Source organism: Dermacentor silvarum, chromosome 2 (assembly GCF_013339745.2).
Source record: "Dermacentor silvarum isolate Dsil-2018 chromosome 2, BIME_Dsil_1.4, whole genome shotgun sequence".
In the NCBI taxonomy this organism is placed as follows: domain Eukaryota; kingdom Metazoa; phylum Arthropoda; class Arachnida; order Ixodida; family Ixodidae; genus Dermacentor; species Dermacentor silvarum.
In genome coordinates, this window is record NC_051155.1 from 215,625,261 (window position 1) to 215,651,771 (window position 26,511).

The 26,511-nt window shown below is 46.3% G+C and overlaps 2 protein-coding genes across 4 annotated transcripts in view; one reads left to right on the forward strand and one right to left on the reverse strand.

Moving 5' to 3' along the window:
* The window catches only part of LOC119442590 (uncharacterized), a 31,794-nt gene extending 28,700 nt beyond the window's left edge, over window positions 1–3,094 (reverse strand). Inside the window, exons 1-2 of one of the 2 annotated variants that reach the window (XM_037707518.2) lie at window positions 2,630–3,090; window positions 1–232 (exon numbers count right to left, since the gene is read on the reverse strand). In XM_037707518.2, coding sequence (XP_037563446.2) covers window positions 1–232; window positions 2,630–2,669 — 272 coding nt within the window. In that variant the 5' untranslated portion in view covers window positions 2,670–3,090. Of the gene's footprint in view, window positions 233–2,629 lie in introns of both variants that reach the window. The other variant, XM_049662253.1, reaches the window with a different exon arrangement.
* LOC119442591 (chitinase-3-like protein 1) overlaps window positions 129–26,511 on the forward strand; it is a 27,913-nt gene continuing 1,530 nt past the window's right edge. Inside the window, exons 1-7 of one of the 2 annotated variants that reach the window (XM_037707521.2) lie at window positions 129–253; window positions 15,594–15,794; window positions 17,126–17,382; window positions 19,292–19,392; window positions 19,547–19,670; window positions 21,986–22,171; window positions 25,270–25,395. In XM_037707521.2, coding sequence (XP_037563449.1) covers window positions 226–253; window positions 15,594–15,794; window positions 17,126–17,382; window positions 19,292–19,392; window positions 19,547–19,670; window positions 21,986–22,171; window positions 25,270–25,395 — 1,023 coding nt within the window. In that variant the 5' untranslated portion in view covers window positions 129–225. Of the gene's footprint in view, window positions 254–9,925; window positions 10,241–15,593; window positions 15,795–17,125; window positions 17,383–19,291; window positions 19,393–19,546; window positions 19,671–21,985; window positions 22,172–25,269; window positions 25,396–26,511 lie in introns of those variants that run through there. The other variant, XM_037707519.2, reaches the window with a different exon arrangement.

The following is a 26,511-nucleotide window of genomic DNA, read 5'->3' on the forward strand; positions in this document are numbered from 1 at the left end:
GGCTCGCCGATCCAGTCGTTGGCGCACGGTGCGGAGGAGTCGTGCCTGGGCGGCAGCCGGTGCACCGCCCAGCGGAAGGTCTCGCGCGGTTGGCCGCCCACCAGCGAGGCGCGCACCGAGACGCCGTGCGCCGCGGCTGCCAAAGGCTCCACGTCAACGCTGCCCCGAACACCGGCCGAGTTGAACACCGCTGCCAGGGCCGTGGTCGCGCCCAGCGCAACTTCCATGGACGCTGAGGCAACGAGCATACATGGTCAGCGACGCTATTTCTTTCGACGACTTTGCTGTTTACAAACAGAGACCAGCTTCCGGTTTTCTCCGCAGAAGTATAGCGGGCAAGAAAGACTGGCGAGCCTCAGTAGTGAGGCAAAGCAGAAGCTCGCAGATTTTAACAGTTTTGCTCTGCAGCTATAATCCACAAGTATACAACTAAATTTCGCCGCTATATGTGACACGGAAAATTAGAAATATCTGTGCTCGATGCATGACTCGCATAATACGCATTTCTCTTGTTTGAAAACGCAGAAAGGGGTCGTCTCGTATGTTGAATCAACACGCCTTTTTCCTGACATCGTATACGGTGACAGGACACGCGACCTGAAGGTTTAGGGCGCAGACTCGCTGCTGCCACGGCGTTCGGTCAAGGGCGCGCGCCGATTCGTTACATCAATCGGCAGCGAATGCAACGGGATGAATCACTCTTTGTCACACTTCACGCCCGCGCGATATTATGACCGAAAACTCGGTAAGGCGTTGGCTTGTGGGCTGTACTTTCCATACTGAAAACAGCTCAAAATACAGCCCAGTTGTGTCGTCTTCTTACTCGTTCGTGTCTAAATTCTTTGCTGTTTTGAGTATATGTTCGTAACGTTTCGCTCGAGTCGTGCATGGTGTCAGCGCGAAAACGGCACGGAAAAAGTGGAAGAGGACCATCTAAACGAGCAATAAATCGTGCGGCGTGACTCTTCTTTTGATCGTTCCTGGTCATGTTTACGCGACCACCTTGACCGAACGTGGCCATGCAGTTAGCTTTGTTTCGCTTGTGGATAGTTCCAGGTGAAGATGTGCGCGTGCTATTCGCATGAGTTTAATTAATAACCTACCCAAAGTACGCGTGCTTCGGGCAACTTGGCGCTATGTGCAACGAAGGCCACGCACATTATGGCATTTCATTCGTTGCCAAGTGCAGTTGAGCCAGCTGGTTGATAGGCGCAAACAAGATTGACAGTGACAAAGTATATATGCTGGCATTGTGGGAAAACTTTCTTTCTCAAGAGCAGGGAAGTGCGCAGTCAGCTCCCTGGGTCTGTTTATCAGTGGCTACGCAAGCCACATGGCCCTATAGTAAGACGAACGATGATAGGTTAACTTTCTGTGAGGCAATTCTCCTTCGAAGGCACAGTGTCAATAAACGAACAAGTAACAGAGATTTGGGTAAGTTGGTAACACACAGTAATAAATGAGCGTTCCGCGCATGACATTGACGCGACAGGAGGAAGCACAAACATAGTATCGTGTTTGTGCTTCCTCAACACAAGGCTTGATCATCCGAAGATCATAGCGTTACTCAATTATTCAACCGTATATGTTTCAACACATGAAAATCTACCAACAACACAACAACACATTTGCGGGTCTGTCCTTGCGACATGAGGCAAAGATAATGTTTACTTATTCTTGAATATTGGTTAACTGGTATTCTGCTTTTCTTTGAACTCTTCCGAGCTTGTTGGATAGCTTTCTTTTTTTATTTATTCTTTTTTTCGTGAAGGCAAACCAAACAACTTCAACATATTCCAGGATATGGGTCTGGTAAATGGTTTATAGGCTAGTAATTTTGTATCCGGTGGTGCTAGCTGCAAGCGTCTTTTCAAAAAGAGTAATCTCTTTAACGCGGATGATGTAATATAATGAATATGAGAATCCCATCTAAAATCGTGCGATAATATTACGCCAACGTATTTGCGCTCCTTAAGTTTAGCCACGTCAATTGACTCAGCGGTACACTTGAAGTCGGATGAATGTCCTCTTTTTTTTTTTTTTTTTTTTGTTACGTTTAACGAGCGGATTTCTTAATATTTATGTCCATTTGCCAATCAGTGAACCACCCAAAAACTGCTTCTAAATCGGCGTTTAATGAGACGTGATCATCGCGGGAACTTATTTCTTGGTACAAAATGCAATCGTCTGCAAATAACCTGCAACTGAAGTTACAACATGAGCGCCAGATCGTTGACAAAAAGTAAAAATACCACCAGCATCAAAACGCTGCCTTCTGGTATCTCATGAAGCCACCGGTATCTGAAGACCTCAACTGATTTCCTTCTATACAAACTGCATTCTGTCTGTAAGGAAGTTACTGATGCAATCTAGGCTTTGTCCCTTTGATGGCACTTGCAGCTTTAGGGATGGACCAAGTGTATGAGCAGCGACATTATTACGCAGCAATATCCATGGCCGCGAACCGGCCAGACTGCAGTAACGAATTAACTTTAGTCACTGGGCTTTTGATAACCGTCGTTCCATTGAAAACGCAACTGTATGACATTCTGAAAAATATATAACCAGTAAATGCAATTACTCCATGCGCTCTCACACCGCAAACACCATCCATGGGACATACACGTACCTCCGACCACAAGTACAAACAGGAGCGACTTTCGATGCATGGCGAGGCATCCGGTCAACGCGTGTGCTTGCAGTCCGCCAGCTTGCGCTGCAGCATCTCGGAAACGAAAGCCGGCGATGTCGCCCGCATCTATGCTGACTCCACGGTCGACGTCCGTAGCAAGAAAGACGATAGCTCCGAGGATGCAAGTCGCACCGAAGACGTACACAGGCAGTCAGAGTCCGCGCATGACCACTGCAAAAAGAGTCGAGGCTCCCTCGGCTGGGTATTGGTGGCGTGTTTGACACGAACGCTCCATACGGTCGACGATGGCTAAAGTATACAAACAACACTGACCAATGTTAAACACGGTTACGCTCAGCGTCAACGTCAGACAGCTCGTATTTTTAGTTTAGTTTAGCTAGCTTCAGTTTAATTTAGTTTAGTTGTAAGAAATAAATATGGGTGCCACCGGTGCACTTTCGATCGCGAACGAGCCCGATCGGGATCGAACACCTCGATCGCGATGGGCTCATTGGCACAATCACGGTCGCGAAATTCGATGCCGATCAAGCTCGATCGCGATTGAAAGTGCGCCGGGTGACTGGGGTATTGGAGGTGCATTTCTGATTAGTGCAGTCGATTTTGTATGGTTCAATGTAGCCAAATAACAACAGTTCGCTTTTTGACTGGATAGCAATTCAGGCGGAACTATGACATCCCAGTAATTGTTGTGTCGCGCGTAAGCAAACGCACCAATGGATGTCCAACTACTGCTATTTTGCTTTCGTGGTTGGTTTAGTGCGTCAGTAACCAAGGAACCAAATCGTCTAACAACAGCTTCTAAAAAAAAGTTTTTATTTCTAGGCTCAAACAAACAAAACAGTGCCCCTGGTACGGTCTCCTTTTGGAACTTACAGACGGTCTTCATTCGGCAAGGACGTCTAACTTCTTGTATACTGTTTATTCTCTCTCTCTTCATATACGTGTTGTGTATCACCTATTCGCCTCTCAAGCTGCCATTTTAACGTTTAAAGGAAGGGCCTAGATAGTACAGAAATGAGTTTATTGCTACACTGCGCAACAAAAATGCAAGTGCTTGCGCAGCTCGGCAAGTGTTCTAATTATCCTTACTCCCTCGCCCTCAATTTCAGAATCTTGGCGCCACCTCACTCTCACTTCTTAAAATTTGGCGGCCCTCGCTCGACCTTCCCCTTAACATTTTATTTTCACTCCGCCCTCCCTTACTTTCTACTTAAGCTTGCAAATGACAATATCCTTCTCACGCCCTCACCGTACTCTGATGATTAGTGTGGTTTATTGGCGCAAGGACCAGATGTGGCCAAAGAGCGCCAAGGCGATGATAATGGCTTCTCAATGGTACATGATAGTGAATTACGAGGTGTGGACAAAACATTAGATGTGGCATGGCTGTAAAGGAGCCTAAAAATAGTCACTGTAAAGTGCATGCAGAAATAGATCTCTCATTGTCCGGATTGCGGGGAAGAATTCTGTACTTTAGCCCGCATGCTCTGGCAGTGCCCTGTGTTACACGACTTCAACAACAGCGAGGACTGGGAGAAGGCCATCACGAGCACTAAACAGGAAGACCAGTACAAGGCTGTCCAGAGGGCCCGTGAGAGAGCAGAGAGGCATGGCCTCCCGGCTCCAACATGGGATTAGCCAACAGCTAGCCAGGGGCCTCTCAGGGGCTCCAATGGCTGGCTCCTCAGGACCTTAATAAAGTTCTTTGTCTGTCTGTCTGTAAAGTGCATAAAATCTACAAGTAATAAGATTATGGCAATGACCGTACTCTCAGCCAGTTGACCTCAAGATACTGACCTCACGATACTGAGCTGAATGCTTGACTGTTGTTATTTAAGCATGTTTACGAAATGGGCTTTATTGCCGAATGGTTTGTTTGTTTGTTTGTTTGTTTGTTTGTTTGTTTGTTTGTTTGTTTGTTTGTTTGTTTGTTTGTTTGTTTGTTTGTTTGTTTGTTTGTTTGTTTGTTTGTTTGTTTGTTTGTTTGTTTGTTTGTTTGTTCATATCACCTCATGTTATCATCCTTTGCTCATTGGACAATCTATTGTTTGTGGAGAAGCCGGCGACACAACAGTTACCAACATTTCCAATGCCATCAGCATAAATCACTCTCACTCTCAGCCAGTTTAAACAATAGGTTTGACCTTTCTTTATTTTTTGTATATGTAAACTAAAGGTGTTGAAACAGTGAAATTTTCGAATCGACTCAAATACGCATTCTTGAGAAAAACTACATCCGGATATAGAATTGAATATAGAATGTTTTGTCCTTTTAAAGCAAAGGTAAAAAAGAATTTTCGCGGAGTCCTTTTTGTAAAAAAAGATGAGGTTATATAGATTATTTGACATACGCATGTAATGCCGTTTGTAATGGACGTCCGCTAAACTGAGGAGCTAGTAGACGAGGAGAAACATTTGCTTTCAGTTATTCATTGCATCATGACAATGCAAGTAACGAAACATTGGAATAGCACCTCATCAGGGGCACGTGAGTCATGTGCTCGTTGAAGAAGAGAAATGTGGTACTACAGCACCACGCTTTTTTTTTTTTTATGCATGCAAACATGGTGGGACTGGCCAAATGATGAACTGCTTTGGCTAAATCGAGACAAGTCTGTATATAGGTTGCCTAAAAGCGAGAAATTTTGATTTAATTAATGGAAATTATTGAGTAGAAGTTGAGAGTAGTGAGAGTAGAAGGTACATTTGGAACAGTCTTCACTTGCATCGGTCCTTCTCCCCTGAGAATCCAATAAGTGTTGTTATTCTTTCTTTTCGAGCACAAACGAATATTTGACAATTTCGAATAGTGAATTCTCGAATCGAATAAGAATTTAATAACAAAGGCTTTTCGATTCGTATTCAAAATTTCGAATATTCACACACTTTACTGTAAACACGCTAATGGCAGTTAAGATAAACACACGTTTCTTGGGGCTTTAATCTTGACGACTTCTTAGAATATGAACCCTAAATTGGTCTTGAGATAGTAAACTAGCCATATATGCTGGCTAAATACAGTCGTGCAATCTGTACATATGTCACGCAGAAGTCAAGAAATTGACCAATGAATAGGTCAAAATGGAAGACGTAAAGTACCGACACTACATGGCTCCCATGCATAAATGGTACATAGCGCGATAGAAGACACCCACAACGACTGCACTCCATTTGCCTTTAAATTTTGACGAAAGATTCATGGGCGCTGCCACGGCACAGGTGAAAATTAACGGTCATTATCCTTTAGCTCGGGTAAACTCCAATTTCTCGGTTCAAGTCTAAACGCCGAAACGTAATGCCACGAGAAATGGCGTGGTGTGCCTGCGCGCGCGCGCGCGCGTGTGTGTGTGTGTGTGTGTGTGTGTGTGTGTGTGTGTGTGTGTGTGTGGTGTGTGTGTGCGTGTGCGTGTGCGTGTGTGTGTGTGTGTGTGTGTGTGTGTGTGTGTGTGTGTGTGGTGTGTGTGTGTGTGTGCGTGCGTGCGTGCGTGCGTGCGTGTGTGCGTGCGTGCGTGGTGTGCGCGTGTGTGTGTGTGTGCGTGTGTGCGCGTGCGTGCGTGCGTGCGTGCGTGGTGTGCGCGTGTGTGTATGCGTGTGTGAGAGAGAGAGAGAGTTAAGAGGTGTGTGACAACGTACGCCATGAACGTCATTGTCAGTCGTGGGCGTATACACACAGTGAGCAATGAGGGCAGGAAGTTAACATATTTGACATGGCGGTACTGAAGATCAATACCGCGGGCGAAAAGCAGGAAACGTACAGTATTATTACTCAGACATGTGGGTAATTGAGGAATTACCACCCCGGATGACTGGTTCACCACAGTAAGACTGCGCGAGCCGAACTTCGCTACTGTGTACGTACGCTAATAACTCGAACGTCCTCTTGTAACCCCACGCGATACGGAAAATTACGACAGTGCCACATTTTACGACAGCATCGTAGTCGATTCTTGTAATTCCGCCAATTCATTACGGTGGTTGGCAAAAAAGCGGGACGTACATACATATCGTGACGGCGCCTAGTAGCTCTTTGAGATGGTCACCACGTGCTGATGGTGATTATGATTCCCATACTATGGCTAGGGTGGCTAGAACTGAGCCACCCTATACTATCCCACATACCCACTGGGGGTGGGGAGGGGGGGGGGGGGGGGAGGATCGGCCTACGAGCGTGTCCTCGTGTTGATGACGATGGTGATGATATCTCTACAATGACACTTAACCACACAGCGGGGGACTGGTTAGGACGTGCACCCGGTACATTTGTAATAAATAAGAAGAATTGAGCAAACGCAAGCATGCATAAGATTTATCACATTGCGCAGCACGGGTACGCGAGACCGCACGCACGCACCACTTTCCTTTAGGCCAAAGAAGCACGAATTAAATGGGCAATTTTATAGCATTTCATTAACCGCTTCACGAAAGCTTCGCTTCACATATAGCTTAAAACATGTGCGTTAAATCTGCACAATTTTTATATACACGACAGCTACCCCGTCTTCTGGAACATTTTTTGTGCTATTTCCTTATGTCGTATTATTCAGAAAGGCTTTAGTTACGATATCCGAACAAAGCAAAAGATAAAAGGTCTGTCGTAAATGTATAGGTTCAACTGGGGATCTAAACGAGATATGTTGTGAAACGGGACCTTATATGGTGTTTCTTTAATGTGCGTCGTATATACGTGTTTCCGTCGTGTTTTGTTGTGTTTGCCATGTGGGTGTCGTAGTATTCGATGAGAAGTCGACGCACAATACAAGCTCTGAGAAATACTTGGAGTGAACACGTCTTTGCAAAACTCACTCTCGCACGTTAGCTGCGCACACAACAGGAGTACCGATGACGCTTATTCGAAGACACGCGCGCAAGACGTATGTACATTGCAAACAGTGTCTGCATGAAGACACTCGTCGAAAACTGCACAATTCCGCACAATCGGAAAGTATAGGTAGGGCGCATTCTTCTTATTATAACGGAAAATAAAAACGCGCGCTATAATACCATGGGTAACTTTAGAGGAGAAGTGTTCCTAAGCGCGTGTAAACCGCCACTGGAAAATACGGCAACTGTGGTTGTTTTACCAAACAAATATATGTGTTTTCGTTGTGTGTGCTCTGTGGAGCCTATGATGAAGATGTACGTTTCTTGGTAGAGTGTCCTTAGTTTGCTAAGAGCGTAAACTTCTAGTATTTCAATAGCACCGCGTAGAATACGCCGCTCAAGTAACATGCACAGCCCTTTCTTACGTGCGTACAGTACCAGTGAGTCATATTCTAGGGAGATGACTGTCCCCTAACATAATTGGTGGAGCTGAGGAAGCAGTGTGCAGCCCCCGCAACGGTTCATGATAACTCACTCGCGTGCTGTTATCACCTGTACAGCTGAGGCTAGTTTCCTGCCAGGATGACGCAGAATATACATACTGCCTGTTTACATAAGCGTATTCAGTGTCTAGTTATGGTCCTTCAAGCAAACAATAGAGCGCCGAGCGACCTGTAAGCGACATAAAGTGAAGCCGGCCTTCCTGCTTTCGTTTTCCTTTTTTCTTTTCTTTTTAGGTGATAAAATGTTTGTCCGGTGTAACTTTCCAAGACCCGCGCGGTTGACTGCAGGTGCTCTTATGGGCCGCTGTATTTGCACAAACATTCATCAGCCATTCACTTTAATACCACACGACAAGTGTGAGTGAATGACATCATCATCATCATCATCATCATCATCATCATCATCATCATCATCTTTTATCGGTCTTTTTTTAATCTTTTCATCCTGTATCTGAACTTTACGCTTATCATTTTGGGTTCCATCTCTCGTTGCGCGGTCCTTATATTCTTAAGCTATTCCTGCTATATCATAGGTTAATATGTACTAGTAGAACCTATGACGCTGAAAGTTGCACGAAAAAAAAAAAAAAGCAACTTGAGAAGTCAACGACATAAGGCAACGCACGCGGACAGCGCGTGGAGGTCAGCTGTTAGGTAGCGTCATGGACAGACGTGCGTGACAGCGAGTATAGAACTCTGACGTCATATTTAACTCCAGAAACACCGTCACGCTGTATACATACGGTGGTGTTGAAAAGTGAAATAAATGCCTCGACAGCGTCTGTCCGCATATGACCCTGTAAACAAGCCCTGACGCGAGTTAGACGTCATCGTCTGTGGCGCCTCGGTTTGCAGACCTGTAAACAGTTTCCTGTCCTTTGGCAACTTCACAACCTCTCACGGCATAACGGGGCGCACCGATAAACGGATCCGGTTACTAGGAGCACGGCGTACTAAGCGCCACCGCATAAAGACAGTTATCTCGAAAGAAATGTGGTTCAATTCTTTATTTTCCTCAAACTCCGCCGAAAGGTGACTGAACTCGTAATGCCACTTTAATAAAGGCTGCTTATTATGACGTCTGCCCTCTCACGACAGCACGTCGAGCTCAGCTGAATCCTTTTTCCGTTCTGTTTTTTAACACTTGCGAGGTGTCAACTGTTAGTCAGTGAAATATTCAATCACTCGCAAAGAAACGACTGACACATTTAGGGTCCGCTCTCTCTCTTCTTCTCTCTCTTTCTCTCTCTCTCTCTCTCTCTCTTTTTCTTCTTCTTCTTCTTCTCGGCGACATACATCGACTGCAGTGCGCACGTCCTTTTGCTTTCCCCGCTTTCACGCAGTGAAGTGGACGTTCTCAAAGTTATCGCCCTTTAACGTATCGGCCTGTTCCCGCTTTCTTACCTCCGTCACTGTTCAAGGTTGCAGTACTGAAAACAATGATGGTACGACTTTAGTCCTATGATAGTATGATGTGCTGTCTGCATGACGACCTTGTGATGTGCGTAACTCTATCCGAGCCGCACACAAAACGTATCAAAACATCACCAATGTCTTCTCCGCTCTCCTCTCAATAAAAAGTTCCTCACACCGTATACACGCAGCTTCTACAGTATACGTCACCGAATACGCTACCCCCTTCAAAAGTCCATCACTCCGACCTCCTATTATGTTGTCCACAAAAGTGAAGCTAATGGCGGAGGTTGTTTTACCATTTCGACACCTATGTCAGCGCATCGAGTCATAAAATAAGCTACAAGCTCCGGCCGAAAGAGCCAGGCTCTCACTGAATAGACCGCACGCACGGAGTGTGAAGACCAGCGCACCGTCGCCTAGCTCAGCCATCAAATTGCTCGCTGGAAAGATAATGAGGCGAAGGTCCGCAGATAGGGGAACCACATAATGATGCCCTTTCCATAAAAATTCAGAGTCGGCGATAAGTGACTGAGCTCCGTGGTGTTCGCGGCGAACGATAAGCATTCACGACTGCACGCATTTACGGGTCTTTTTGTGGACGCCGCAACTCGCGGACTCCGACGCTGAGCTTCTCAGGCGCGCGCGAATAACGGCGACTCATATAGGAGTGTTGGTCGTTTACGTGCAGCGAGCATCCAATATATACCTGGCGCCCGTCACTTTGTTGCGAACGTGCTGTGTGCAATGAACTGCGTAGCTATCATGAAGGGAATCGCTCTTTTAGTCGTCTCGCTCTGCGCGTCAAGCGTCTTATGTCTGCAGGAGAAGGCGTCGTCACTCACGAAAGGTAATAACGTTCGATTACATTGTTCGCATTTTTGATAACTGTAGAATCGCAGTATTGAAAGCCACTTCTCGGCTTGGCAATTTCTCGTATCATTGAGAATGTATCGAGAACGGTGCATGGTAGCTGAAATGCTGACCACAGACCTGCCCGTCGTGATTCTTATCGTCCTTATCTGCATCTCTCGCTGCTAAATTGGACCCATTCCACGAGTTGCACGGAGGCGCATAATGAGCGGGCCTAACATTATTTTAAATTTTTCTTCGCATACCAGTCACACGCTTCGCGCTGTCAAAACCGCTTTCCCAGCCTCATGTGTAAAAGAGCTGAAATTATTGTAATCGTCTCGATATACGATGACAGTGTGCTTACATCTAAATAACGCGTAAATTTTGGCTAGCAGGATGAAGAGATGGGCTATATTGTTGATCGAAATTAACCATGGGCCGTATTCTGAAACGATCCACTTCGGCGATACTATCCCAATGGCCAACGGCGCGCGCTGATTGGCTGTTTTAGCAAAATTTGATGAGCTGATTGGCTAGTTGAGCACGACGTCATTCAATTTTGCTCAAACAGCCAATTAGCGCGAGCCTGACGGCGATATTGTCGCCTAGACGGTACTATCGCCGACGTGGATCGTTTCAGAATACGGCCCCATGAAACAAGCGCTTGTCTTGAGGCTGTCACCTTGTTTTCTGTCTGCTATCGCGCTTTAAAGTATACTCGTTTAACGTATTGACTGAATTTAGGGAAATAATAAGCAAGAACAAAAACACTGCGTTCCCTACCGAGCAAGGCCGCATTCCAATGTAGGCGGAATGCAAAAACGTCCGAGTAGCTTTGAGTACATGTTTGAATGGTATATCTTTCGAACTATTCGAATGGTACACGGTACACGCAGAAGCGTTCGTAATTATAAATAACGCGGTATTCTATACACTTCTGAAGACCGGGAAACCTTTCTGCGTTGCAAGGTTGAAGTGCATTTAAAGGCAGCAACTTTTAGTTGTCAAGAATGATTCGATTTAGTAAAAGCGTGTTTGACCTACGATCATAAGGACAGAGGCCAGAAACGACGTCGCAAACTGTTGCACCCTGCACGAGCCAATGGTGATTTGGAACACGCCCCATGGGTCGCAAAAAGTGTTTTTGCAGTTAACGGAACATCGGTTGACATAGAGCGCGCTTTTTCTACGGTCGCGAGTGCACGAAGGGGTGGCCTCTGTGACGCCTCTTTCGAGCAGTTAACGTTCACCAAGCGCAACAGTTAGAACGTTTAGTCTATGCTATTTCTACTGCAACTGCTATGCAACGTTTGTTTTTGAGTTTTTATGAAGTGCGGTATTCCGCACACCAACCCCTTATGCACTCCATTTCTGCAGTGTATATATATATATATCACCAGTGCTGTAAGCAACATTTACCGTTTCTAATTTGCACGGGGATGATGCAGTGAATTATTGACTACATGCTGTAATGTCTTTTACGCCATTTTTCTACAATGTTCTTGAAAGCAATACATGTATAACTTAAAAGGGCTTTCACGTCTCTTGTATCACTGACCTTGTTCGTTGAGATGGTTTACGTGTGTTTTATAATGCGTGTTTTATGTATTTTTTGTCTAGTGCTGTTACACGGCGTATGTCTTGTGTACTCATCTTGAATATGTGTAGTACTGAAATAAAGTTCCTAAAGCACGGGTACTGCATTGACCAGGCATGTGGTCTACCATCCGACTGTTCGCACAATGCTTCTTTTTGAGGGCTGATGCTAATGTTTTCACCGGAGATAAGCAGAGATAATTTTGCCGAAACAAAAATTGAGAAGAAAAGTCTTCTTTTAAGAACAGTGGATATTATGGAGGTTGTATACAGGCAACAACGAGCTGCGGAGATAGCAGGTCACAGCACGTGTTTGTTCTTGTGCGAAAAAAAAAATAGTACGTAACGTCATTTGTAACCTTGTTCAGACTTCAAAAATAGGTATTTAAAGTTACTAGGCGTGCAAGGCGTAAGTATATAGTATGCAAGCACAGAGAAAGCATTTCATTTATGGATAAGCTCAGCCACTGCAAGAAAACTGCACGTCCCAACCCTCACCATTCCGAGGAGTTAAAAGAAGCGGAATTATGGGGATTTCCACTCCCCAGAATAGAGCGGAAACGGAATGGAGGGCCCCACTCCGCAACTATTTTATTAACTTTGATGATTTAATTGTGGCAACCCAAGATAATTTGATTTTTCTCCACGTAAAATCCGAACGTGAAAATCCAATGCAACTTGTTTGTCAAGCCTGAAGAACTTATAGATGGATCAGCGCCCGCCCTGTATTTCACGGTTCATGATAACTTTGATGAGAATTACGGACTTCAGGATTTTGCGCGCACTATTTACGTTCTTGCTCTTATACCTACACAAGGTGTGCTCGCTTCCGGCTTAGTTTTGCGTGTAGGTACATTATCTCGCCTGCCTGCGGCTATTGTCTGAAAATAGCCAGCCTTTATGACCGCTTGTGACGAACTGAACGGTGAATGCTTCATTGCGTATAGGTGCGCAACCTCCTCATCTTTGCCCTTCCCCATTGCAGGCTAGCCAACTGGGCTCAGCCTGGTTAGCCTCCCTTATCACCTCTTTCTCAAAACCATCCGCTGACTCCAGCTACGTCGTTATTGCAACTTTAGTAATTAATTACAGGGATTTAGAATTTTATCCAGTCACCCTCTTAGGGTTATCACCAGTTTCCTACGCGTGGTCTACTTGATTTATGAAACGTTTATTCTCAAAACTTTTTTTTTTTTCGTTTGAAAGTCACCAACACACGCGCGCGAAAAGTGTCCGTCGTGCCATTAAACGCCATAAATCACCACCAACATCATCAGAAAGTGGCTGACTCGCATAGAGGGCGACGGACGCGAACGAGCGTGGGTGGGCACGTAACAGCTGACGCAGTAAATGTGACGCCATCATAGGTCACTATCAGGCGACTGCTGGCGCAGCATTGCACGCGTGACAATCAGCTGCATTGAAACCTTTATCAAGACTGCGAAGTCTCACGAGTGATCAGCGAGGAGTTATCACACCGTTCATATTAGTACCTGCCAAGTATCCAGGCGGAAAATCCGGGAGGTACTTACGAAGTGTAAAAGTAGAGAGGAGGTTCGACAATTGCGGGTGGTCATTTTCGCGGGTTACAAGAGGTATATCTGGGTTCATCGTGCACTCTTGATAATTTTCTGCAATCTTGGCGAGAATGGCAGCCTAGCTTAATGATTTTGAACAGTCATAGCCCGTTGCGACGTCAGAAGCCATGCATGCATATCTCACGGCAGGGGTCTAGCAGGGGTTTCACATAGTCGGGGAATCAATTGAACGCAAAGTTCTTATAAAAATCTGGTAAATAACCACTCATCACTGATTACACTGATATCGCTGTTGGTTTTGAAAGCTTCACCCACTTTAGACGCTGTAACAGATGCTGTTTACGGACTGTGATATATGTTTTTGTTGCAGAGTCAGTGCTTCAACTAGTGCCTTAATAGTTTATTTATAAATTTTGTTGAAATTTTTTGTAAAAGATGAGAGGGCCAAACTTTATTCAAATCGGTTCATCGGTTCCCCAGAGAAAGAAGGCACCTGCGAATTTAACGAACACATTGTGTAGAATGACTATGATCCCATACGCTTCTTCTTAAGCATAGGTCTCCCACTAACCCCGTGCCGAAATGTGAAACGACGGTTACGTAACCCACATGTAGAGGCACATAACCCAGATGTCAATAGTAATGACCACAAAGCCAAGACCACAAATTAATTTATACGAAGAGGAACCACAATGTACACGTGCAGCGTTCCAAGAGAGATGACATTTTAAGAAAACTTTAGGAGACGTACGGCCTGTTTTTTTTTTCTTTTTTTTTTTTTTCTTTTCTTTATTTTTTTCCCTTATTTTTCCCCCGAGTAATACAACATTACCCTTCAGGCTGTACCAAAATCTGCAGCTAAAGGCACGAATTTGAATAAGCCACCGCTGTGCTTGTGTTTGAACCGGTTAACTCGTACTGATTTCAACTCTCTTATACTCACATTCGCATATAACGCCCCCCCCCCCCCCCCCCCCCCCCCCGGCTTTTTTTTTTTCGCTCTCTCTCTCTCTTTTACCCCTTTTTTTTTCCTTTGCGAATATTTGCATAGGCATAAATTCATATTTTATTCACTGCGCGCATCGAAATGCCAGCAACTGGGGACAAAGTGGATGACAAATAAATGCCACAGTTACTCCCATTCCACGTAGACCGATACCGAAAAATCAAGTAAGCGGTTAAATAACTTTTTCTTTTATGAATAGAAAGCTGATCGGTATACAAACATTAAGGACAGCAAACTCATCGTGATTCCCTAACCTGCTTGTCGCTCATGGTTTCCTAATCTGCTCGTCGAAGCTAATAAAGCTTGTCTCCAATAGAGTTTACACATGTCAAATGACCGCTCATAGCGACACGCTCTCTCGTCCAAACCCTGTGCGTCGAATTCACTTGATTCGTTGCCGCATTACCATAATTCACTTTCCTCAGTTCTGTACAGTGCGTATTGAAACGCAGCACTTCCAAGGAAAATCGCGGCAAGAAGTCCTCGCCATTCAGTGCGCCACCTGACTTCGCGACAGTGCGAGTGGTCGTGATTTGTTTGTTAATTGCTGCAACTGGCTACTCAGGCGTGCAGTTCCACCATCCTTAAGCGTATTATTGATGTCAGCATCAAGTGGTTGAACTGAGCGCGAGAATCCTGGAGCCACATCTTCAAATCTAGACAGAGTCCCAACACTTAGAAGTACACATTACGTATAGGTCTGATGGTGTCGAACTGTATAGATGTGTATACTCGCTTACTAGTAAATAGACGCGCTTTCTAGTTATGAAATAATTATTACTCTCTCCCGTGCACTTCACCCATTTTTATTACATTTTCACGATGTCCAATCCCCACTTTATATTAGCAATGGGAGCGGCCGCTGTCTCTTTGAAGAGATGCCAACCTCCACGTCTTCTTTTCTTTCTATGTTTAAAATGTACAGTCGGCGATGAACGTTTACGAGACACGGAATTTGCGAAAGAACTGAATTCCCGCGAAGTTTGGGCACACCGCGTCGAATTAAAATTTTCAGCCTGCAGTTGTTTTTGTGACAAACATATATTGATCCACTTAGATTCCACTAATTATTAGAAGCACCATGCCTTATCAGAGTAGAAATACACATTTGTCGTGGAACCCGTGTCCCGTAAACGTTTGCAGGCGATTGTGCGTTCTTGTAAAGTGTATAGCTCTAACGAAAAAGAGTTCGTCATACGATCACGCAGATGACACAGCCAGCAAGCGACACGTGTTCTTCTGCTACTGGGGCAGCTGGTCGCACTACCGCAGTGGCGCCGGCAAGTTCTCAGTAGGCCAGATCGACCCGTCACTCTGCACCCACCTGGTGTACGCCTTCGCCAAGCTGGATAATGGGGTTATCGCGGCGTTCGACCCCTACCTGGACCTAAAGGACAACTACGGCCTCGGTGCGAAACATTTTGTTTTGTAACACTTATAAGGTGGGCTTTAATTATACCTTAAGCAATATAGGAATCAGCCCTTTTTGGGGCCACGTCAGATCTATATACTATAGTTATATATATGCCTATACTGCATGGCCCTAATATACTCAGAAATCAGCGGGGTGGCGCATATACAAAGAACAAATGATTACAGTGAACATTCAGCGGATGGCCGGTGTATTCCTTGCTCTCTGTGTTCGCTGGTTCATTTCCTTAGCTAAACGTGTACCAAATGGCTCAGTGTTTTGTAATGTTGCACATATACCGTCTGTGCGCTGCAACGCCGAATTGCGTCAAGCAAAATCCGGACGGCGTCGGAGACACGGGTGCACGTGCCGCACGTGCAGACCTTGAGTACGCTCATCTTCAGCAGCACCGTGTTGACTTCCTTCCCGATTATTGCGGCGCGTATCTTTGCCCCGAAGGTTAACATACGCGCTTCACGCAATCGTCGACGTTCGTCATGGCGGCAGTCGACGTTATCGTTTTGGCACGCGTCGGGCTACGGCTCCAACTTTTGTTCAGTTGTAACTTTCACTTCTAGCTTCCTCACCTAAAAACACAGGACTGTTTTTCGCGTGCGTTACTTATAACGTGACTATGACGCGAGAATTCTGTGCGAGCATAAAAACATTGGCTGCAGTGAGGCCTTGTTTACGCCCGCTAAAATGTTGATATTTTGAGCGCAGTAGTAGCCTGCGCGTCTCTGTATTCATATATATAGACGCTTTCAGTGCAGAACGAGGAGAAAAGAAAAATGAACGGAGACACTTAAACTTTATAGCGCGAAAAGCTCGGGTCACGCAGGTGTGGAACATCACCGCAATGTTGGTAGAATCCGCAACGCGTGAGCCGATGGCCAAGAGCCTAACGAGGAAGAGCAGTGTTCTTAGTGCATATACTTCTCTCTGAACGAAGCACATGGGAGAACAGAGCGAACTACAACGTGTTATTTGCATTCAAGAACATATTTTATCGCTGTTCTTGCACGGTACCACAGTGGACATATTGTTCAGCATGACAGCGTAACAAACAAATATACCGGCGAGTAATGTTCTCCCCTCTGTACATCTGCTGGAGTGACATTTCTCGAATGTTGATAAGGTGTTCCCTTTGACGTTGGTTTCTATCGTTTATCAAGTGAAGTTAAACTCAAGATACAGTATAACAGAAGAAAGAATGGCAGACAACGTTCAACACGAAATATCTGTCTTTCATTTCAACTACAAAACACGCCATCTATACCTCCTCTGGCTTAGCATAAACATCGAGCGTTTATACTCATTCTGGGACAGGCATGTACGAGAAGGTGAACAAACTGAAGGTCTCGCACCCGCACCTGAAGACGCTGCTGGCCATCGGCGGCTGGAACGAAGGCTCAGAGAAGTACTCGCGCATGGCCTCCACTCCGGAGGGGCGCCAGCGCTTCGCGCGGAGCGCGGTGGACTTCCTCGACAAGCACGGTTTCGACGGGCTCGACTTCGACTGGGAGTACCCGGCCGCCAGGGGAGGCCTGCCACAAGACAAGCAGAACTTCGTCTTGCTGCTGCAGGTACCTCACTCATTCCCTGGGGGCAAAGGCATGAAAACGTGGCTGTACGACTTTTGACGGCAGCCTTATATACGGTTTAACTATACCTCGTTACGACAAAATCGCTTTATACGAAGTATTTCGATGTGCCGACAGCAGTGCATGCATTTTTGACCGGATTATTCGAAGTGCAGTGGCGCAGGACTCCGCTTAGTACGAAGTGCGAAGCGAAAAATCCACACGGGACCACACAGTGCAGCATACAAACACGGTATCTCAGCTTATTTCTGCCAAGCCTTAAAAAATTTACGTGCGTGCTGTGAGAATGCAACCCACTTATAAAACAAAATAGAATTGTTCACTGTCACCTCGTGCAACTGGAATTATGTTTACTATAAGCTTAGGCCATTCATTAACAATAGTGAATTAACCAACTAACTTTTAAAGTATTGCGTTAAACGTAAATCATCTTCAATGGAGAAGCTATAGAGCCTATTGAGAAGTATCCAAACAATTTCTTTCTTTCGCGTTAGCTCCTGTGATTTTTACTTTTCCGGGCTGTAAGGAAAGCGCGCAAGATGTGAAAAACTACGCGACTAAGCGCTTGCGCGCCGCAATACTAATGCCTTCTAACATGCTACCAAGGAATGGTCGATACTGCATCAGACCGAACGCATAAATATGAGAGACCTCAGACATGACACATATCACTAGTGAAGCAGCACAATTGACAATCGCGATTACATTGACCGTCTGGAGGCATGCATAAGCCATCTTTGTATGATTCTGTGTACAACTAATTGGTGGTGCAGTCCAGTTTTCTTGAATCTACATCAAGCGATATCAACAGCTGGCCGTCGTGGCCTTCGTTGAGATGGTCCGAAGACAATTGTCTTGATTCCCAGATATATCTTGTCCGTTGAAGCAATGAATGAAATGAAATGCAGCCATTGGATATACGATATAAATAATGTATATGATAAGCGCTGTCAGCGTTATTGCTGTTAACAGACTGTGTAAAAGGCGAGGAGGTATTAGCGGCAGATGGTGATGCATCGGAGACGACGGGTGTGACCATCACCTATCATTTTTGCTTGCGGCCTTTTCGTGCCCTCGGTCTGCGTGCAGCATCGATCACTCGTTGGTAGAATGTTTGAGATCACTAATGTCGCCGCACAAGCGCCTAGTCATGTGGTGACTTTTTCAAATCTCGCACGCTATCTTTGCAGCCTGGAAAAATAAAAACCACATCAGCTATCATCACAGTCGACAGTTGACAAGAACTTTATTGAAAGGTCCTGAGGAAAAAAGATTGGGGGAGCCGAAGACACCCCAATCAAGTTGGTGGCTGCGCCCATGACGGAACCGAGAAATAAATTATAAATTAGATATTGCGTTTAAAGCAATACCCTAAAAGTTGGTTAGTACTTAATTATTGTTAATTAATGGCTTGCAGCTCAAAGTAAAAGGTAATTTGGGTTGCACAAGGGGACAGTGAACAATCCTAAGTTGGTTGCATTCTCGTAGCGCACGCGCGAATTTTTTAAGACTTGGTGCAAGTTAGCTGAAACACCCTCTATAAGCGGTGACACGCAGTTTCTTCGAACCTGGAGAGTCAAAGAGCGCTGCGAAGATCCCTCGACCACATGGCGGTATAGCTCCTTGGGATTAATTAACGGCATCACGTGATAATAGACAAACGAAGCCGCTCCTCACGGGTGTCAGAAGAATTTCTGCCCTGTCACGTCGCCATGCACTGTCGAGAACGGGTGTATTTAAGTATACGTTTTACGAGCTCCCGCGCCGTTGGAGTGCACGTCTCCTTTAGAGCATCTCCGCTTTTAATGGAATACCGCTTAAAGCGAAGTAGAGTTCCTGCCTCGACGACTTCGTTATAATGAAAGTTTACTGTATATTTTCTTTTGCGCAGGAGCTCCGGAACGTTCTTGGTCCCGGACGACTTCTAACAGCGGCTGTATCTGCAGGGGAGAGCACTGTGGATGGAGCATACGATGTGCCTGCGATTACAAGGTATACGTTTGAGTCACCCCGCTATAAATTAATATTCAAGCGCGCAATTTAAACAGGCAAGTAACGCACAGCAGTTAATTCGCCTTATATATCACTTTACTTTTTTTATCGAATGTCCACGTAGAAACGTTAAAGAATTTGTACTACTTCCCAGGCACCTGGACTACATTTCCGTCATGGCGTACGACTTCTTCGGGTCTTGGAACAGTTACACTGGACACTGCTCACCGCTAGGAGTCCGCGAAAACGCCAGTGAAGATGAGAAAAAACTCAACGTGGCAAGTATTATTTTGTCGAGATACTGACCGACACAAGTACAATCGCGAGACAGCCCTCGCAAATTTTTCGGAAATTTCGGCATAGAACCAAATCGCGGAAAATGAGGCTGGCTAGAAACAAGTCGCTTACACAGTTGCTGAAGCTCTTTCAGGGGAATCGGCGCGATGAAAATACAACAGTATAGAAGCAGCGAGGAATGACATTTCGACATTATAGGATTTTTATGTATATCTCTCTGGAACGGCTTTCAATATTTAACCCATGATATTTGACAGAACGAACGTAGACAACGGACGGCGAAAGTGGAGATAAACGAAGACAAGCGCTTGTCTTCGTTTCTCGCCTCTTTCGCCGTCCTTTGTCTACGTTCGCGCTGTCAAGCATCATGGATCAACAGCAACTATCCTGGTCGCATTCCTTATATTAATATTTGCACATAATGGTGGGACTCTGGGTAGGACCAGAGTCCTCCATTGAATGACTCTGGACTCATGTCTATGGGTCCTACTAGAGTTCTTCATTGAAGTACTCTGGTAGGACCCATAGACAGAGGCGAATTGAGTCTAGTGACAAAAGACAGAAAAATAAAATTTGCTGGATAGACACTGGCGAGATCTCGACGCTCCACTGTGGACAAAAACGCACGTCGAAGCCCTGCTGCAGTTTCATAACTGCAGCTAACGTGAGACTATGCGCGATTATATTGCTTGCACGTAAAGATACATGTATGAAGACACCGGTGATCGGGCTTACACAACAAACCACTGAGGACGATGTTGAACTCTTCACTTGGCAAGTTTTCCTAACGAATTCTGCAGCTATCGAACAGAAAGGTATTTCTCGATTCTCAATAACAACAGAAAGCAGTGTCCATGTCATTCGTTATTGTGAGGCATAAATGAATAACAATAAAAGCCTCAGTCACCGACTATTTCTTCCATGTTGCTTTTTCAGAGTTAGAGGCGACATGGCGGGGTACGTCACGTGTGTCCACAACTAGGTCACGCCGGTCCTAAATGAAGCTCTTAGAATCTGGTGCAGGTAAAATCTGTAGACCATGCGAACTGGAGTACAATGGAATGAAGAGAATAATACCGAAGTTGGAGGGCGGAGGGCTCGTTCTCAGAATAGGCACTGCTCAATGTGCTTTCTCTCGAATTTGGGACGTTATGGAACAGTAAAGGTTCGCGAAACTTGCTAGCTTCAGAGAGAGAGAGAGAGAGAATAAACTTTAATCGAAAGAGCACTCGAGCGTAGGTAGCTCCTCCGCTCTGCAGTGGGTGGTCCCCTCAGTCCAGGAGTCCAGCGGCCTTAGCTGCCCTTCTCGCTCGGTTGACCAGGTTGAGGTGGTCCGTCGAGTGGGAGCTGGACAGCGCTGCCTCCCATTGCCGTGTGGTGGGGCGTGTTATAGGTGTGAGCGGTGGTGTGTTTGCGCAAGCCCATACCATGTGGTAAAGCGTTGCACATTGGTCGCAGTGTGGACATTTATAGGAATACAGCGCAGGGTGTATGGCGTGGTAAAGACTCAAATGTGGATATGTACGTGTTTGTTTGGAGTTTTCGTCATATTACGGCTTCTTCTCGCGTCAGAGCATTATGCGGTGCGGGTAGTGTTCGTGAAAGACGATAGTGTTGTAGGATGTGCGTGTAGGTTAATTGTATGGGCTCCGGTTGGAACAGCTCGGCGCGGTCATCTCGAGGCTCCCGGTGTGCATGCGCTCGGGCATAGGCGTGTGCCTGCTGATTGCCGCGTAAGGACTCATGCCCCGGAGTCCACACGATTTGTATGTATGGTGGCAGCTGGTGCGCTCCATTCAGAATGCGTTGTGCAGCCCTGTAAATTTTGGTGCGAGAATAATTTCTGCATGCCGTCAGAGAGTCCGCCAGTGAGGTCTCGTCGTGATGGCTAACGCTATCGCTAGTTCCTCTGCCTCCGCAGCGCTCACTCTGGAAACCGACGACGCATTTCGGTCCCGTGATTATCGACTACGCTGGTGACGAATGCGGTGCTAGCTGCAGACCTTGGCTCCCTTATATATACAATGTAGTCCATCAAACAAACGCCATCAAAATCCGTGACGTTACGCCGAGCTGATGCAGGAACTTCAAAGCATGCAGCGTCGCCACCTACCTTTCCTCTTTACGTCTTTTCAATCTTATCCTCTAATTTTCACGGTAGGAGTGGCCTGATTTTTTGTATGCGTGTGTGTGATGTAGAAGCGTAATTTCACTAATACAGATAAACTTATTTTCCTCATTAGTGTCACTGGATGCCGCGCGTTCTTACCTTAGTTCTTGGCCGCTTTCTCCACAGAAGCAAGCTGTCAAGATGTGGCTCGACATGGGGGCGGATCCGAACAAGCTCGTGCTAGGCATGCCCCTTTACGGCCGCACCTTCACGCTGGCCAACCCGGAGAACAATGGCTTCCTGGCTCCCACAGTGGGTCCCGGACCTGCCGGGCCCGCAACCGGGGAATCAGGTTACCTCGGCTACAATGAGGTTAGCATATATGCAGGTGCTTGCCACCAGTCATTCGAGGACTCTGCTGCTATAAACGCATTTTACTATTTCGGTTTCGGTCAGTGGGTGGTACTATGAGCTCTTCAAGGGCCATTAAAATATACCATTAGATCATGCTCGACTGGTTTAGCGTTTTAATGACACATTTGTGCGTCCGTGCGGAGGCATATCCATTGTGCAATGTCGTGTAGTGTGTCCGTGGTTGCATAGTGGCTATGGTGTTGGGCTGCTAAGCACGAGGTCGCGGGATCGAATCCCGGCCACGGCAGCCGCATTTCGATGGGGCGAAAACACACGTGTACTTAGATTTAGGTGACGACGTTAAGAACCCCAGGTGGTCAAAATTATTCCGGCGTCCCCCCACTACGGCGTGCCTCATAATCAGATCGGGTTTTTGGCACATAAATCCATAACTATAAGTATGGCTATAGGCGAGTGAGTGAGTACTAACTTTATTGAGGTCCTGAGGAGAAAAAATTAAAGCGGGGCCGGAGGCCCCGCCAATCAATCCGGTGACTCCACCCAGGTCGGGGCAGGTAGATAGAGTCCTTCGGCGACGGCCCGGGCCCTCTGGCGATGAGCTCTGAGCGCCGAGTCCCAGGAGGACTGGTCAGGAAAGTCCGTGCCCGCGTTGGCAGGGCACAGCCAGAGCATGTGTTCGAAGTTGTATTCGGGGCCGCAGTGTGGGCATGCAGTAGGAAGGTCAGGATTGATCCCGCTTAGTGTTGTTGGTGTGATGTGTGTCCTAGCTAGTCTGCAACTGTCTGTAATAAGTGACGGCCTGTGTTTTTTTTTTTTTTTTTTTTTTAGGTTTTGGTGAGGAGGAGGGAAAATTCTTCATGCTAACCTATGATTTGAAGTGATTTCGTGGTGTAATACGAGCGGGTCTTTGTTCTCTAGATCCCTCCAGGCTCGGTTGAAGCGAGGGGGCGGACCGCAGACGCGGAATGCGAGTTCTCGCGCCAGTCGAAACGAAAAAGCGTCTGTCCGTCGCCTCTGTACAGAAAACTATAATCACCAGCATTGGCTCAAGCGTCGTCCTCTTTCGCAGCTGGCTTGTTGGCGCCCCTCGAGTTGCGCTCGTGCTCAGCACGCACTCGTAACACTGCTCCCCCGTTCGTCGCCTTCTTCCACAGCTGGCTCGTATTAACGCGAGGGCCCCGTGTCGCAGAAAATCCAGCGTCGGCGTGCATGTCAGGCGTCCGTGGCGGAGAAAATCATCCGCAACCAAACCGACCGCGCAGGCCCTCCGCGTGGAGCAAGGTGTTAGTGAACAAAAATTGAATTTCTCACGGTGAAATCCGTCAGAAAAATGGTAAAGTACAATTCAAGCACAACCTACAGATATGGTGGCGTCGAACTGTTATTTGAATGTACGAGAAAACATAATTCTGTTACGAGGAAACTTAACACAACCCTCTTTTGCCAGCATTTCTACCATAACACCGGCTCACTCGGGGAGCCTACTTGCGAAAATCTTATCCAAATGGCGCTGGCATCCTCGGCAAGCCAAATTGGTACTTGGCCTGAGAAATGCGTTTTGGACACGCGTGCGCGTCGGGGCAATATCAAACGATTAATAAAATAATTAAAAAAGGTCCTAGGGCCTTCACATTTTAAACTAAAACGACTTATATTGCTCCTGGAAAAACGTCTTCCCAGCAATGCATTTGTTTAAAAGTGAAGCCGACTTTCAAGGGATCGGTGTAAGCTTGGTCTTTCTAAGCTGCCACGTTGCAGTGAATGAAGCCTACTTGCCGGATGCGAACGATGCGATGCGAACGGGTCCCGATAACGCTATCGCGTTCTACTCTTAAAGGCGAAGCTTAAGCGTCCTTCAATTTTTAATGTGTCGTCGTAATGGGGAGGCCGCGTTTACGGGGGTATGAGCCATTGCTTAGGGGAGTATGATCCATTCATTGTCTTACGCAATTTAATTCAATGTCTTACGCATTATCTTATCAATTTAATTTCGAAGAATCGCAAGCGGCAATGGGCGGGCGAATGCTACTAACCACGCCGCCGAGCAAACTCGAGATATCGAACGCAAGCGATAACGGCGGACTGCGCGCATACCGTCAGTGATGTCGTGCTCTCCATCGCAGCCGAACGTGTGTGTAACCTCATTAAGAAACACAAAAGACGTAACCAATAATTGAGAAATACTTCAATGAACCGTCGGGATTAACCGAGTGATAAACACCGGGGCCGTACGTTTCAGCTTCGCCTGTACGGATTGCTGTGTGTGCGCGCGCGTGCGTGCGTCATTAAAACGCTGAACCAGTCGAGCTTGATTTAATTATATACTTTAATGGCCCTTGAAGAGCTCATAGTACCACCCACCGACCGAAACCGAAATAGTAAAATGTGTGTGTGCGCGTGCGAGCACCTGAAATATAAATTATATCAAATTATATCGTGCGCAGTACATTTTTGTGTTATCTTCGATAATACGTGTTGAAAACAATAATCAGCTGCGCAATTGCATCCGCAAGATTGGGGTCTGGTTTCACAAACGCGTTCCTTTTGCCCGGTGATGAAAGCAGAGTTGCTAATTTGTATTCCATGTGTTGCTATGCCGGAAGAGCGATCACTTGCCCTGGTAACAGCCGCGCACTACAGGAAAGCAAGCACTACGCCCACTTCCTGCTTATTTCAATATTAATCAAATAAATGAACGCCTTCAGCCCTAATCGATGCGCCAAGCGGTCCTTCAGAAAGTTCTAAAACGCGGCTTCGCCACATTGATCCCTCGCAGCACAGGACGTCAGACGATGTTAGCCCAACACAGCCCAGTTAATTACGGTGCTACTTTAAATTTGACATGAAAGACGGCGGGGCAATGACCTGTCCTAACAGCGAAACGCTGCGGCTAGTACATGGCCAGAACGCTTCGCCAAGCACTCCAGATGCATTAAAGGTTTCATGGCCAATAAGAATAACAAACGAAAAACGGCTGACGAAACTGCACGTGAAGCACAAGTTGTGTACCTCGTTAGTGTCAATCCACTTCACTTTCGCACTGTCGGGCATTCGTGATCTAGCCACATAATTTTTAACCTTTCATGCTTTTTCAGATTTGCACGCAGCTGCAGGCGTCCAAGGACTGGAAAATAACGCGAGACGCTGGCGTGGTCGCCCCAGTAGCTGTGAAAGGAAACCTGTGGATCGGCTTTGACGATGCGCAAAGCCTCACAGCAAAAGTAAGAAAAGCAATAACTGTCCGAGTCACGGGTGCACAGTGCCAACAACGAAAGCCTGTTCTCTGGCCATAGCAAAGATATCATTGGCTATTAACGTTGCTTGCCAGAGCCCACAGTCCAGCTGTCTCTCAGTCTCACCTTGTCGATCACGTTAAAAAAAGAAGGAAAAAAAAAAAACCTTTACGGAAGCAGAGGTGAATACTTTGGTTGTTTGTCCGCCCTGGCTCAAACTGAATTCCATGGATGCGTGAAAGCTCACCTAAAGGGCTTGACCTAAAACAAGTTACTTTTTTTCTTTTGCAAGTACGAATGCGCGTGGGTTGGAGTTGTCATAGCAGTAACAATAAACAAAAAAAATTAAAAATAGGCCACTTATGCCAGTAGTTCTTGCAGGCACTGCAATGACTTCGCTAGCTTAGACCATATGCTCTGGCGTTGCCCCTCGTTACGAGGCACGGAACAAATAAATGAGGACAAGTGGCTCTCCGCTATCAAGAGCCCCGATGCCGGGGCGCAACTATGGGCTGTCCAGAGGGCCCACGATGCGGCGGTCGGGCATGGCCTGACTGTCCCAACGTGGGAGCGGCCCGCTGCGCGCTGAGTCGCGTACCTCAGGACGTTCATTAAAGTTTTACATCCATCCATCCATCCATCTCCGGATTACGGTTATTGTTAGGGGGCAAGCCCCAAAGGGTCAAATTTTTTCTATAGTGAGTGATATCTTCCGACGGGCAGCAGGTGTCATCATTGCAATGAGGGTGTAGTAGCTACGTGTTGAACAAAAAAAAGTTATGACCTTGGTGAGCTTTGGCGTGGGTGTGAAATGGATGCGAGGATGGTGAAGTTGTCAAAATATGGCGCATCTCCGTAAAATCTGGCCGGCTCGTCGCAGATCGAATGTAGGTTCATGAACAATAATGTTGTCTAGGTAGACCTGCTGACCCATCACTGTAAGGGATGTGTATAGCATCGCTCTTGCACAAGGAAGTCATCGTGCTGCATAAAGACGCAGGCAATTCAACATGCTCTAATCAATCGCAATTTGTTCCCTGAGTAAGCCATATCTAGGCATAGGGCAAATGGCCAAGGGATCTTCAGGAACATGAACTATCACTG